Here is a 15,617-nt window from a genome sequence, read left to right on the forward strand (position 1 = left end):
TCAAGACGTACTTTTCACACTCTACACATCAACATGCCCTGACATGGGGTATGACTACGGTAATGCTAAATCATAAACTGAAAAAATGGGAATGTTCTTTTACTATAAATTCCTCCACTTTTGTCACATTTTGAAAAGAATAAACGAATATAGTTTATAAAGAAAAAAACAGAACGCTAAAATCGAATTTTTTGAATTCTATATATCAACATACCCTAGCTTCTGGTGTACTGATGGTAACTCTTAACAAACTGACTGAAAAAACACTCTGATTTTTACGATAAATTAACTCTTCTACTTTTTCCTTCTTTTAGAGAAAATAAGTAACAAAGTGTACAATTTACAAAGTAACTCCCGATACGTATTTTTCTAGCACAATATCAATATGCCCCTAGCATAATGTGTTGAGGATAATGTTGAAGATTAGACTAAGAAAATCAGGATTTTTTAATAAAAATTCCTCTATTTTTGTTCAATACATTTATAGAAAATAAATTATTAAAAGTTGATGAGGTTCTAATTCAAGACATTTATTCAAACTCCACACAGTAACAAGTCCACATCAACTCTACCAATTTGTATTTGGTTTTACTTTTGATTGAATATAGTTGTACTTTTCCAACCTAACAATTCTAGAATTAGCTGTAAATTACACACATTCGAGGATAATGAGGAAAATTACATAATACGTCCCAGAAGTTAGCTTCCTTCTTTTTACTTTCTATTTTTATTTTAGTCGTGTTGTTATTGATTTCACCACATTACACCCATAACTCAAAAAAACTTTTAATTTAGCTCCAAATTTATTTATAGCGGAAAACATTGTGTGCAAAACATGATAATCTTAGCTAAACGTTGTTGACTGATGTTTCTGTCAGGACTTTAATGGAAGGGTTGGGACTAAAATTGCAATTATTTTGATTATGGGATATAATATAGTGAAATAAAAAACAATAAGACCAAATCGTAAAGAATCATATTTATGGGACGTAAAGTATAATTTTTCCAAAGATAATGTGATGTTGCAAATATATCAGTAATATTCTTTTATTTTTTATGTAGTAAATATGGTCAGTTTTAATAATTTTCACTATTTGAACGTATCATTGTATGTATAAAAAGTTTAACACATTTCTATAAAGAAACTAATTACATATACACACCTTAAAAGCAACTATTTTGATTATGGAATATAATATATTGAAATCAATAATAATAAGATCAAAATCGTAAAGGAGCAAATTTATGGAACGTAAAGTATAATTTTTCCAAGGATAATGTAATGTTTCAAATATATCAGTAATATTGTTTTATTTTTTACATAGTAAATACGGTCAATTTTAATAATTTTCCCTATTTTAACGTATCCTTGTATGTATAAAATGTTAACACATATCTATAAAGAAACAAACTACATTTACACACCTAGAAGTTTTAATTAGTGGAAATTTGAAAAGTTTTTTCTAATTAGTGGAAATTTGAAAAGTTTTAAGTTAGACATGCCCACCTACTACAGATACAAATTAGTTACACCTATATAAATTAATTGAATGAAAAACATTTAGTCAAACACTTGAAGGTCGAAATATGGATTCTTTCTTCTATAAATAAGCATGGCCAACTCAAGCAGATCATCGACAATAAAATATATATAGAGAAAACCAACAATACGTTTAAACCTTCGCTAATGTCAGTTACCAAAATGGCCTACCCCTCAACACTTCTCCTCATAACTCTTCTTAGTATTAGATTTACAGTATCTTCAGCTCAATTTTCAGTTCTGATATTCCTTTGGCTAGTGTAATAACTTGTACTAATACTTCCTTGGCAACAGTAGGAACGTTCCGTGTAGTTCCACAAGCAAGAGTTGATGTTGTTTGTGGGCTTTCCCAGACAGTGCTACGATCAACAACAACCAACTCACAAGGAATTTATACCTTCTTCTTTGATCGAGTAAAAATTCCACGGATATACAATCCAGAACAATGCTTGCTCAGGGTCGTATTACCTCCTGGCTCATGTGTATTTGTACCCCCTGGAGTATCATCACCTTTCCTATCATTGCCATTAGAACCATTTTGGGTACACTACTCTCCTATATTCCCGATGCACCAACCTACGTGGTGGCCTAAATAATGGAGCTTTGAAATTTATCTGATCATGTCGTTCTATATGCTAGACTAAGTGTACTATGGTTACACTTCAAGAGTCGAGTTATAAACACTATTGAATAAGAGCGCTTATAAAAGTTATTGTCGTATTATGTTAGAGTGGCGAGTGTACTGTACTAAAGTTGTTAGATCAGTGTGCCAAAACACATGCTTTCCAAGCATGTTACGATGTACTGATTTACATACTTTGCAAATAAATGCAGTTGCATGTTTGAATTAGTGCATTGCGGCATGAAGTATTACTTGAAGACAATTATCTTTTTTTTACGAATTATAGATGTAATGAAAGCCAAAAATGCTGATAAAATAAATAAATACATCAACATGCTCAAACAAGGAGTTTGTCGAGGGTAATGCCGATGAACAAAACAAAACAAAAAACAATCATTTCTTTAATTATAAATTTGTCTATTTTTTGCTTCTTTTATAAACGTTAACTTAAAAAGTCTATATTGCAAAAATTTAGAGCATTCAAAATGTATTTTTAAAACTTCACAGATTAACATGGCTTCATCATGAGTACACTGCGTGTAGTCTTGAATAAATAGAACAAAAACATTTTTTTTTAAATACAATTTCCTATATTTTTCATTCCTTGCAAAAAAAATAATAATAAGTTGAAAAAATTTAAAATGCAAGTAATAGAGTACCCAAAATATATTTTACACATTCCATACGTCAACATACCCTCAGCATATCCCATGCTGAGGATAATATTGAATAAATAAACCAAAATAAAACTCGAATGTTTTACTAGAAATTCTTTCATTTTGGCTTACTTTATATTAAATAAATAATTATATGTTGTAAGGTAAATATTTCTACGTTAAAAAATGCATTTCTCTAGCTCCACACATCAATGTCTTCCCAACTTGATGTGTTCTAAGGGTAAATACTTAACAATAGACTAAACGACTTTGACTTTTATTACAAATCCTCTATTTCTAGCTCCATTTTAGAAAACATAAATTGATAAAAAACCTCAAATTTCTTAATACATATTCTTCTATTTTTTTTATGCATTTATTAAAAATATAATAATAACATTTATAATGCAAAAATTAAAACACTGAACACTTCCTACAAGTTCCAGCATGCGATGCGTAGAACAATAAACTAAAAAAAATAAAGCTCTAATTTTTATTACAATTTCCTTCATTTTCGCGTCTTAGATAAATATGACTGAAGCCATCTTTGGTTGTCATGTATACATTATATTTTGACAAACCAATCAATTTAAAATATTAACTTAGGCCACTTTTACTTTGAGTTATTAGTTAGGATATTCCACTTAATTACCTTTAATTTTTTCTTTATTTTGTTTTAACATCAGACTAATATTAGTAGTAAAACCTGCTACAAAAGCTAATTATGGCTGGATTACAATTCTAAAGTTCTTTATATCACTTGGGTCCTGCCACACCAAATAAAGAAGGCCTTAGAGTATAAGATTTAGATGAATGGGGAAACTGACTAAAATAGTACGAAATAAAAGAACGGAACGCAAATGGGAAATTCTTGCTATAACGAAAATCAAGTAGGGTTTGGCTTAACAACTCAATTCAAATTAATACCTATTTCTATTCGGTTTTACTTTTGATTGAATATAGTTGTACTTCTTCAGCCTAACAATTATTAAAATTAGCTATATAGATTAATTGAATGAAAACATTTAGTCAAACAATTGAAGGTCGAAATATGGGTTCTTTCTTCAATAAATAAGCATGGCCAACTCATGAAGATCATCGACAATAAAATATATATAGAGAAACCAACAATACGTTTAAAAATTCCCTAATGTCGGTTACCAAAATGGCCTACCCCTCAACACTTCTCCTAATAACTCTTCTTAGTATTGGATTTACAGTATCTTCAGCTCAATTTCCAGTTGTTGATGTTCCTTTGCCTGGTGTCATAACTTGTACTAACACTTCCTTGGCAGCAGTCGGAACGTCCCGCGTAGTTCCACAGGCAAGAATTGATGTTGTTTGTGGGCTTTCCCAATCAGTGCTACGATCAACAACAACCAACTCACAAGGACTTTATACCTTCTTCTTTAACTTTTATGACAAATCCTCTATTTCTAGCTCCATTTCACAAAACATAAATTGATTAAAAAAAACTCAAATTTCTTAATACAAATTCTTCTATTTTTTTTCCATGCATTTATAAAAAATATATTAATAACATTTATAATGCAAAAATTAAAACACTGAACACATATCCTTCAAGTTCCAAATATCAATAAGTCTCCAGCATGCGATGTGCTGAACAATAAACTAAAAAAAATAAAGCTCTAATTTTTATTACAATTTCCTTCATTTTCGCGTCTTGGATAAATATGACTGATGCCATCTTTGGTTGTCATGCATACATTATATTTTGACAAATCTATAAATTTAAAATATTAACTTAGGTCACTTTTACTTTGAGTTATTAGTTAAGATATCCCACTTAATTACCTTTAATTTTTTCTTTATTTTGTTTTAACATCAGACTAATATTAGTAGTAAAACCTGCTTCCAAAGCTAATTATGGCTAGATTACAATTCTAAAGTTCTTTATATCACTTGGGTCCTGCCACACCAAATAAAGAAGGCCTTAGAGAATAAGATTTGGATGAATGGGGAAAGTGACTAAAATAGTACCAAAAGGCTAAAAGAACGGAACACAAATGGGAAATTCTTGCTATAACGACAATCAAGTAGGGTTTGGCTTAACAACTCAATTCAAATTAATACCTATTTCTATTCGGTTTTACTTTTGGTTGAATATAGTTGTACTTCTTCAGCCTAACGGTTATTAAAATTAGCTATATAGATTAATTGAAAGAAAACATTTAGTCAAACACTTGAAGGTCGAAATATGGGTTCTTTCTTCTATAAATAAGCATGGCCAACTCATGAAGATCATCGACAATAAAATATATATAGAGAAACCAACAATACGTTTAAACCTTCCCTAATGTCGGTTACCAAAATGGCCTACCCCTCAACACTTCTCCTAATAACTCTTCTTAGTATTGGATTTACAGTATCTTCAGCTCAATTTCCAGTTGTTGATGTTCCTTTGGCTGGTGTCATAACTTGTACTAACACTTCCTTGGCAGCAGTCGGAACATCCCGCGTAGTTCCACAGGCAAGAGTTGATGTTGTTTGTGGGCTTTCCCAATCAGTGCTACGATCAACAACAACCAACTCACAAGGACTTTATACCTTCTTCTTTAATCGGGTCGGAATTCCATTGTTATACAATCCAGAACAATGCTTGCTCAGGGTCGTATTACCTCCTGGCTCATGTGTATTTGTACCCCCTGGAGTTTCTATCACCTTTCCTATCATTGCCATTAGAAGCATCTTGGGTGTATTGAGCGCCTATATTCCCGGTGCACCAACCTATGTGGTGGCCTAAATAATGGAGCTTTGAAATTTATTAGATCATGTCGTTCTACATGCTAGATTAAGTGTACTATGGTCACACTTCAATGGTCGAGTTATAAACACAGTTGAATAAGAGCTCATAAAAAAGTTATTGTCGTATTATGTTAGAGTGGCGAGTATATTGTACTGGACTTGTTAGATCAGTATGCCCAAAGACATGCTTTCCAAGCATGGTACGATGTACTGATTTACATACTTTGCTAATAAATGCAGTAGCATGTTTGAATTAGTGCATCGCGGTATTAGGTATTACTTGAAAAAATTTACCTTTTTTTACGCATTATAGATGTGATGAAAGCTGGAATTGCTGATAAAATAAATATATACAATTTATAATTAAATAAATACATCAACATGCTCAAACAAGGAGTTTGTCGAGGGTAGTGTTGATGAACAAAAAACAATCATTTCTTTAATTACAAATTTCTCTATTTTTTGCTCCTTTTATAAAAGTTAACTTAAAAAGTCTATATTGCCAAAATTTAGAGCATTCAAAATGTATTTTTCTAACTTCACAGATTAACATGGCTCCAACATGGGTACACTGCGTGTAGTCTTGAATAAATAGAACAAAAATTATTTTTTTTAAATACAATTTCCTATATTTTTCATTCCTTGCAAAAAAAAAAAAAAAATGAGTTGAAAAAATTTAAAATGCAAGCAATAGAGTGCCCAAAACATATTTTACACATTCCACATATCAACATACCCTCAGCATATCCCATGCTGAGGATAATATTGAATAAATAAACTAAAATAAAACTCGAATGTTTTACTAGAAATTCTTCCAGTTTGGCTTACTTTATATTAATTAAATAAATATATATTGTAAGGTAAATATACTACGTTAAAGAATGCATTTCTCTAGCTCCACACATCAATGTCTTCCCAACTTGATGTGTTCTAAGGGTAAATACTTAGCAATAGACTAGACGACTTTAACTTTTATGACAAATCCTCTATTTCTAGCTCCATTTTACATAACATAAATTGATAAAAAAAAACTCAAATTTCTTAATACAAATTCTTCTATTTTTTTTCCATGCATTTATAAAAAATATATTAATAACATTTATAATGCAAAAATTAAAACACTGAACACATTTCCTTCAAGTTCCAAATATCAATAAGTCTCCAGCATGCGATGTGCTGAACAATAACCTAAAAAAAATAAAGCTCTAATTTTTATTACAATTTCCTTCATTTTCGCGTCTTGGATAAATATGACTGATGCCATCTTTGGTTGTCATGCATACATTATATTTTGACAAATCTATAAATTTAAAATATTAACTTAGGTCACTTTTACTTTGAGTTATTAGTTAGGATATCCCACTTAATTACCTTTAATTTTTTCTTTATTTTGTTTTAACATCAGACTAATATTAGTAGTAAAACCTGCTTCCAAAGCTAATTATGGCTGGATTACAATTCTAAAGTTCTTTATATCACTTGGGTCCTGCCACGCCAAATAAAGAAGGCCTTAGAGAATAAGATTTGGATGAATGGGGAAAGTGACTAAAATAGTACCAAAAGGCTAAAAGAACGGAACGCAAATGGGAAATTCTTGCTATAACGACAATCAAGTAGGGTTTGGCTTAACAACTCAATTCAAATTAATACCTATTTCTATTCGGTTTTACTTTTGGTTGAATATAGTTGTACTTCTTCAGCCTAACGATTATTAAAATTAGCTATATAGATTAATTGAAAGAAAACATTTAGTCAAACACTTGAAGGTCGAAATATGGGTTCTTTCTTCTATAAATAAGCATGGCCAACTCATGAAGATCATCGACAATAAAATATATATAGAGAAACCAACAATACGTTTAAACCTTCCCTAATGTCGGTTACCAAAATGGCCTACCCCTCAACACTTCTCCTAATAACTCTTCTTAGTATTGGATTTACAGTATCTTCAGCTCAATTTCCAGTTGTTGATGTTCCTTTGGCTGGTGTCATAACTTGTACTAACACTTCCTTGGCAGCAGTCGGAACATCCCGCGTAGTTCCACAGGCAAGAGTTGATGTTGTTTGTGGGCTTTCCCAATCAGTGCTACGATCAACAACAACCAACTCACAAGGACTTTATACCTTCTTCTTTAATCGGGTCGGAATTCCATTGTTATACAATCCAGAACAATGCTTGCTCAGGGTCGTATTACCTCCTGGCTCATGTGTATTTGTACCCCCTGGAGTTTCTATCACCTTTCCTATCATTGCCATTAGAAGCATCTTGGGTGTATTGAGCGCCTATATTCCCGGTGCACCAACCTATGTGGTGGCCTAAATAATGGAGCTTTGAAATTTATTAGATCATGTCGTTCTATATGCTAGATTAAGTGTACTATGGTCACACTTCAATGGTCGAGTTATAAACACAGTTGAATAAGAGCTCATAAAAAAGTTATTGTCGTATTATGTTAGAGTGGCGAGTATATTGTACTGGACTTGTTAGATCAGTATGCCCAAAGACATGCTTTCCAAGCATGGTACGATGTACTGATTTACATACTTTGCTAATAAATGCAGTAGCATGTTTGAATTAGTGCATCGCGGTATTAGGTATTACTTGAAAAAATTTACCTTTTTTTACGCATTATAGATGTGATGAAAGCTGGAATTGCTGATAAAATAAATATATACAATTTATAATTAAATAAATACATCAACATGCTCAAACAAGGAGTTTGTCGAGGGTAGTGCTGATGAACAAAAAACAATCATTTCTTTAATTACAAATTTCTCTATTTTTTGCTCCTTTTATAAAAGTTAACTTAAAAAGTCTATATTGCCAAAATTTAGAGCATTCAAAATGTATTTTTCAAACTTCACAGATTAACATGGCTCCAACATGGGTACACTGCGTGTAGTCTTGAATAAATAGAACAAAAATTATTTTTTTTAAATACAATTTCCTATATTTTTCATTTCTTGCAAAAAAAAAAAAAATGAGTTGAAAAAATTTAAAATGCAAGCAATAGAGTGCCCAAAACATATTTTACACATTCCACATATCAACATACCCTCAGCATATCCCATGCTGAGGATAATATTGAATAAATAAACTAAAATAAAACTCGAATGTTTTACTAGAAATTCTTCCAGTTTGGCTTACTTTATATTAATTAAATAAATATATATTGTAAGGTAAATATACTACGTTAAAGAATGCATTTCTCTAGCTCCACACATCAATGTCTTCCCAACTTGATGTGTTCTAAGGGTAAATACTTAGCAATAGACTAGACGACTTTAACTTTTATGACAAATCCTCTATTTCTAGCTCCATTTTACAAAACATAAATTGATAAAAAAAAAACTCAAATTTCTTAATACAAATTCTTCTATTTTTTTTCCATGCATTTATAAAAAATATATTAATAACATTTATAATGCAAAAATTAAAACACTGAACACATTTCCTTCAAGTTCCAAATATCAATAAGTCTCCAGCATGCGATGTGCTGAACAATAACCTAAAAAGAATAAAGCTCTAATTTTTATTACAATTTCCTTCATTTTCGCGTCTTGGATAAATATGACTGATGCCATCTTTGGTTGTCATGCATACATTATATTTTGACAAATCTATAAATTTAAAATATTAACTTAGGTCACTTTTACTTTGAGTTATTAGTTAGGATATCCCACTTAATTACCTTTAATTTTTTCTTTATTTTGTTTTAACATCAGACTAATATTAGTAGTAAAACCTGCTTCCAAAGCTAATTATGGCTGGATTACAATTCTAAAGTTCTTTATATCACTTGGGTCCTGCCACGCCAAATAAAGAAGGCCTTTGAGAATAAGATTTGGATGAATGGGGAAAGTGACTAAAATAGTACCAAAAGGCTAAAAGAACGGAACGCAAATGGGAAATTCTTGCTATAACGACAATCAAGTAGGGTTTGGCTTAACAACTCAATTCAAATTAATACCTATTTCTATTCGGTTTTACTTTTGGTTGAATGTAGTTGTACTTCTTCAGCCTAACGATTATTAAAATTAGCTATATAGATTAATTGAAAGAAAACATTTAGTCAAACACTTGAAGGTCGAAATATGGGTTCTTTCTTCTATAAATAAGCATGGCCAACTCATGAAGATCATCGACAATAAAATATATATAGAGAAACCAACAATACGTTTAAACCTTCCCTAATGTCGGTTACCAAAATGGCCTACCCCTCAACACTTCTCCTAATAACTCTTCTTAGTATTGGATTTACAGTATCTTCAGCTCAATTTCCAGTTGTTGATGTTCCTTTGGCTGGTGTCATAACTTGTACTAACACTTCCTTGGCAGCAGTCGGAACGTCCCGCGTAGTTCCACAGGCAAGAGTTGATGTTGTTTGTGGGCTTTCCCAATCAGTGCTACGATCAACAACAACCAACTCACAAGGACTTTATACCTTCTTCTTTAATCGGGTCGGAATTCCATTGTTATACAATCCAGAACAATGCTTGCTCAGGGTCGTATTACCTCCTGGCTCATGTGTATTTGTACCCCCTGGAGTTTCTATCACCTTTCCTATCATTGCCATTAGAAGCATCTTGGGTGTATTGAGCGCCTATATTCCCGGTGCACCAACCTATGTGGTGGCCTAAATAATGGAGCTTTGGAATTTATTAGATCATGTCGTTCTACATGCTAGATTAAGTGTACTATGGTCACACTTCAATGGTCGAGTTATAAACACAGTTGAATAAGAGCTCATAAAAAAGTTATTGTCGTATTATGTTAGAGTGGCGAGTATATTGTACTGGACTTGTTAGATCAGTATGCCCAAAGACATGCTTTCCAAGCATGGTACGATGTACTGATTTACATACTTTGCTAATAAATGCAGTAGCATGTTTGAATTAGTGCATCGCGGTATTAGGTATTACTTGAAAAAATTTACCTTTTTTTACGCATTATAGATGTGATGAAAGCTGGAATTGCTGATAAAATAAATATATACAATTTATAATTAAATAAATACATCAACATGCTCAAACAAGGAGTTTGTCGAGGGTAGTGCTGATGAACAAAAAACAATCATTTCTTTAATTACAAATTTCTCTATTTTTTGCTCCTTTTATAAAAGTTAACTTAAAAAGTCTATATTGCCAAAATTTAGAGCATTCAAAATGTATTTTTCAAACTTCACAGATTAACATGGCTCCAACATGGGTACACTTCGTGTAGTCTTGAATAAATAGAACAAAAATTATTTTTTTTAAATACAATTTCCTATATTTTTCATTCCTTGCAAAAAAAAAAAAAATGAGTTGAAAAAATTTAAAATGCAAGCAATAGAGTGCCCAAAACATATTTTACACATTCCACATATCAACATACCCTCAGCATATCCCATGCTGAGGATAATATTGAATAAATAAACTAAAATAAAACTCGAATGTTTTACTAGAAATTCTTCCAGTTTGGCTTACTTTATATTAATTAAATAAATATATATTGTAAGGTAAATATACTACGTTAAAGAATGCATTTCTCTAGCTCCACACATCAATATCTTCCCAACTTGATGTGTTCTAAGGGTAAATACTTAGCAATAGACTAGACGACTTTAACTTTTATGACAAATCCTCTATTTCTAGCTCCATTTTACATAACATAAATTGATTAAAAAAAACTCAAATTTCTTAATACAAATTCTTCTATTTTTTTTCCATGCATTTATAAAAAATATATTAATAACATTTATAATGCAAAAATTAAAACACTGAACACATTTCCTTCAAGTTCCAAATATCAATAAGTCTCCAGCATGCGATGTGCTGAACAATAACCTAAAAAAAATAAAGCTCTAATTTTTATTACAATTTCCTTCATTTTCGCGTCTTGGATAGATATGACTGATGCCATCTTTGGTTGTCATGCATACATTATATTTTGACAAATCTATAAATTTGAAATATTAACTTAGGTCACTTTTACTTTGAGTTATTAGTTAGGATATCCCACTTAATTACCTTTAATTTTTTCTTTATTTTGTTTTAACATCAGACTAATATTAGTAGTAAAACCTGCTCCAAAGCTAATTATGGCTGGATTACAATTCTAAAGTTCTTTATATCACTTGGGTCCTGCCACGCCAAATAAAGAAGGCCTTAGAGAATAAGATTTGGATGAATGGGGAAAGTGACTAAAATAGTACCAAAAGGCTAAAAGAACGGAACGCAAATGGGAAATTCTTGCTATAACGACAATCAAGTAGGGTTTGGCTTAACAACTCAATTCAAATTAATACCTATTTCTATTCGATTTTACTTTTGGTTGAATATAGTTGTACTTCTTCAGCCTAACGGTTATTAAAATTAGCTATATAGATTAATTGAAAGAAAACATTTAGTCAAACACTTGAAGGTCGAAATATGGGTTCTTTCTTCTATAAATAAGCATGGCCGACTCATGAAGATCATCGACAATAAAATATATATAGAGAAACCAACAATACGTTTAAACCTTCCCTAATGTCGGTTACCAAAATGGCCTACCCCTCAACACTTCTCCTAATAACTCTTCTTAGTATTGGATTTACAGTATCTTCAGCTCAATTTCCAGTTGTTGATGTTCCTTTGGCTGGTGTCATAACTTGTACTAACACTTCCTTGGCAGCAGTCGGAACGTCCCGCGTAGTTCCACAGGCAAGAGTTGATGTTGTTTGTGGGCTTTCCCAATCAGTGCTACGATCAACAACAACCAACTCACAAGGACTTTATACCTTCTTCTTTAATCGGGTCGGAATTCCATTGTTATACAATCCAGAACAATGCTTGCTCAGGGTCGTATTACCTCCTGGCTCATGTGTATTTGTACCCCCTGGAGTTTCTATCACCTTTCCTATCATTGCCATTAGAAGCATCTTGGGTGTATTGAGCGCCTATATTCCCGGTGCACCAACCTATGTGGTGGCCTAAATAATGGAGCTTTGAAATTTATTAGATCATGTCGTTCTACATGCTAGATTAAGTGTACTATGGTCACACTTCAATGGTCGAGTTATAAACACAGTTGAATAAGAGCACTTAAAAAAGTTATTGTCGTATTATGTTAGAGTGGCGAGTATATTGTACTGGACTTGTTAGATCAGTATGCCCAAAGACATGCTTTCCAAGCATGGTACGATGTACTGATTTACATACTTTGCTAATAAATGCAGTAGCATGTTTGAATTAGTGCATCGCGGTATTAGGTATTATTTGAAAAAATTTACCTTTTTTTACGCATTATAGATGTGATGAAAGCTGGAATTGCTGATAAAATAAATATATACAATTTATAATTAAATAAATACATCAACATGCTCAAACAAGGAGTTTGTCGAGGGTAGTGCTGATGAACAAAAAACAATCATTTCTTTAATTACAAATTTCTCTATTTTTTGCTCCTTTTATAAAAGTTAACTTAAAAAGTCTATATTGCCAAAATTTAGAGCATTCAAAATGTATTTTTCAAACTTCACAGATTAACATGGCTCCAACATGGGTACAGTGCGTGTAGTCTTGAATAAATAGAAAAAAAATTATTTTTTTTAAATACAATTTCCTATATTTTTCATTCCTTGCAAAAAAAAAAAAAATGAGTTGAAAAAATTTAAAATGCAAGCAATAGAGTGCCCAAAACATATTTTACACATTCCACATATCAACATACCCTCAGCATATCCCATGCTGAGGATAATATTGAATAAATAAACTAAAATAAAACTCGAATGTTTTACTAGAAATTCTTCCAGTTTGGCTTACTTTATATTAATTAAATAAATATATATTGTAAGGTAAATATACTACGTTAAAGAATGCATTTCTCTAGCTCCACACATCAATGTCTTCCCAACTTGATGTGTTCTAAGGGTAAATACTTAGCAATAGACTAGACGACTTTAACTTTTATGACAAATCCTCTATTTCTAGCTCCATTTTACATAACATAAATTGATAAAAAAAAACTCAAATTTCTTAATACAAATTCTTCTATATTTTTTCCATGCATTTATAAAAAATATATTAATAACATTTATAATGCAAAAATTAAAACACTGAACACATTTCCTTCAAGTTCCAAATATCAATAAGTCTCCAGCATGCGATGTGCTGAACAATAACCTAAAAAAAATAAAGCTCTAATTTTTATTACAATTTCCTTCATTTTCGCGTCTTGGATAAATATGACTGATGCCATCTTTGGTTGTCATGCATACATTATATTTTGACAAATCTATAAATTTAAAATATTAACTTAGGTCACTTTTACTTTGAGTTATTAGTTAGGATATCCCACTTAATTACCTTTAATTTTTTCTTTATTTTGTTTTAACATCAGACTAATATTAGTAGTAAAACCTGCTTCCAAAGCTAATTATGGCTGGATTACAATTCTAAAGTTCTTTATATCACTTGGGTCCTGCCACGCCAAATAAAGAAGGCCTTAGAGAATAAGATTTGGATGAATGGGGAAAGTGACTAAAATAGTACCAAAAGGCTAAAAGAACGGAACGCAAATGGGAAATTCTTGCTATAACGACAATCAAGTAGGGTTTGGCTTAACAACTCAATTCAAATTAATACCTATTTCTATTCGGTTTTACTTTTGGTTGAATATAGTTGTACTTCTTCAGCCTAACGATTATTAAAATTAGCTATATAGATTAATTGAAAGAAAACATTTAGTCAAACACTTGAAGGTCGAAATATGGGTTCTTTCTTCTATAAATAAGCATGGCCGACTCATGAAGATCATCGACAATAAAATATATATAGAGAAACCAACAATACGTTTAAACCTTCCCTAATGTCGGTTACCAAAATGGCCTACCCCTCAACACTTCTCCTAATAACTCTTCTTAGTATTGGATTTACAGTATCTTCAGCTCAATTTCCAGTTGTTGATGTTCCTTTGGCTGGTGTCATAACTTGTACTAACACTTCCTTGGCAGCAGTCGGAACGTCCCGCGTAGTTCCACAGGCAAGAGTTGATGTTGTTTGTGGGCTTTCCCAATCAGTGCTACGATCAACAACAACCAACTCACAAGGACTTTATACCTTCTTCTTTAATCGGGTCGGAATTCCATTGTTATACAATCCAGAACAATGCTTGCTCAGGGTCGTATTACCTCCTGGCTCATGTGTATTTGTACCCCCTGGAGTTTCTATCACCTTTCCTATCATTGCCATTAGAAGCATCTTGGGTGTATTGAGCGCCTATATTCCCGGTGCACCAACCTATGTGGTGGCCTAAATAATGGAGCTTTGAAATTTATTAGATCATGTCGTTCTACATGCTAGATTAAGTGTACTATGGTCACACTTCAATGGTCGAGTTATAAACACAGTTGAATAAGAGCACTTAAAAAAGTTATTGTCGTATTATGTTAGAGTGGCGAGTATATTGTACTGGACTTGTTAGATCAGTATGCCCAAAGACATGCTTTCCAAGCATGGTACGATGTACTGATTTACATACTTTGCTAATAAATGCAGTAGCATGTTTGAATTAGTGCATCGCGGTATTAGGTATTATTTGAAAAAATTTACCTTTTTTTACGCATTATAGATGTGATGAAAGCTGGAATTGCTGATAAAATAAATATATACAATTTATAATTAAATAAATACATCAACATGCTCAAACAAGGAGTTTGTCGAGGGTAGTGCTGATGAACAAAAAACAATCATTTCTTTAATTACAAATTTCTCTATTTTTTGCTCCTTTTATAAAAGTTAACTTAAAAAGTCTATATTGCCAAAATTTAGAGCATTCAAAATGTATTTTTCAAACTTCACAGATTAACATGGCTCCAACATGGGTATACTGCGTGTAGTCTTGAATAAATAGAACAAAAATTATTTTTTTTAAATACAATTTCCTATATTTTTCATTCCTTGCAAAAAAAAAAAATGAGTTGAAAAAATTTAAAATGCAAGCAATAGAGTGCCCAAAACATATTTTACACATTCCACATATCAACATACCCTCAGCATATCCCATGCT

At 31.6% G+C, this 15,617-nt stretch overlaps 5 protein-coding genes across 5 annotated transcripts; all 5 read left to right on the forward strand.

Annotated features, from left to right (window-relative positions):
* Positions 1-5,150: 5,150 nt before the first annotated feature.
* LOC148788735 (uncharacterized) lies at positions 5,151-5,582 on the forward strand. The gene has a single exon (XM_088878114.1). The coding sequence runs from the start codon at positions 5,151-5,153 to the stop codon at positions 5,580-5,582; it is 432 nt and encodes a 143-aa protein (XP_088734240.1).
* Positions 5,583-7,472: 1,890 nt separating this feature from the next.
* On the forward strand, positions 7,473-7,904 carry LOC148788736 (uncharacterized). The gene has a single exon (XM_088878115.1). The coding sequence runs from the start codon at positions 7,473-7,475 to the stop codon at positions 7,902-7,904; it is 432 nt and encodes a 143-aa protein (XP_088734241.1).
* Positions 7,905-9,793: 1,889 nt separating this feature from the next.
* Positions 9,794-10,225, forward strand: LOC110011708 (uncharacterized). Its single transcript, XM_088878116.1, has one exon. It carries the CDS (start codon positions 9,794-9,796, stop codon positions 10,223-10,225), a length of 432 nt encoding a protein of 143 aa, XP_088734242.1.
* A 1,887-nt stretch (positions 10,226-12,112) lies between these two features.
* On the forward strand, positions 12,113-12,544 carry LOC148788737 (uncharacterized). Its single transcript, XM_088878117.1, has one exon. The coding sequence runs from the start codon at positions 12,113-12,115 to the stop codon at positions 12,542-12,544; it is 432 nt and encodes a 143-aa protein (XP_088734243.1).
* Positions 12,545-14,432: 1,888 nt separating this feature from the next.
* Positions 14,433-14,864, forward strand: LOC148788738 (uncharacterized). The gene has a single exon (XM_088878118.1). The coding sequence runs from the start codon at positions 14,433-14,435 to the stop codon at positions 14,862-14,864; it is 432 nt and encodes a 143-aa protein (XP_088734244.1).
* The last annotated feature ends 753 nt before the right edge of the window (positions 14,865-15,617 follow it).

The sequence above is a fragment of the Sesamum indicum genome, linkage group LG3, assembly GCF_026168435.1.
Source record: "Sesamum indicum cultivar Baizhima isolate 11 linkage group LG3, ASM2616843v1, whole genome shotgun sequence".
Lineage (NCBI taxonomy): Eukaryota > Viridiplantae > Streptophyta > Magnoliopsida > Lamiales > Pedaliaceae > Sesamum > Sesamum indicum.

Bases quoted from the DNA above. Each gene is read 5' to 3' on its own strand.
- LOC148788736 (XM_088878115.1), top strand. From the start codon at position 7,473: ATGGCCTACCCCTCAACACTTCTCCTAATAACTCTTCTTAGTATTGGA.
- LOC148788738 (XM_088878118.1), top strand. From the start codon at position 14,433: ATGGCCTACCCCTCAACACTTCTCCTAATAACTCTTCTTAGTATTGGA.
- LOC148788737 (XM_088878117.1), top strand. From the start codon at position 12,113: ATGGCCTACCCCTCAACACTTCTCCTAATAACTCTTCTTAGTATTGGA.
- LOC110011708 (XM_088878116.1), top strand. From the start codon at position 9,794: ATGGCCTACCCCTCAACACTTCTCCTAATAACTCTTCTTAGTATTGGA.
- LOC148788735 (XM_088878114.1), top strand. From the start codon at position 5,151: ATGGCCTACCCCTCAACACTTCTCCTAATAACTCTTCTTAGTATTGGA.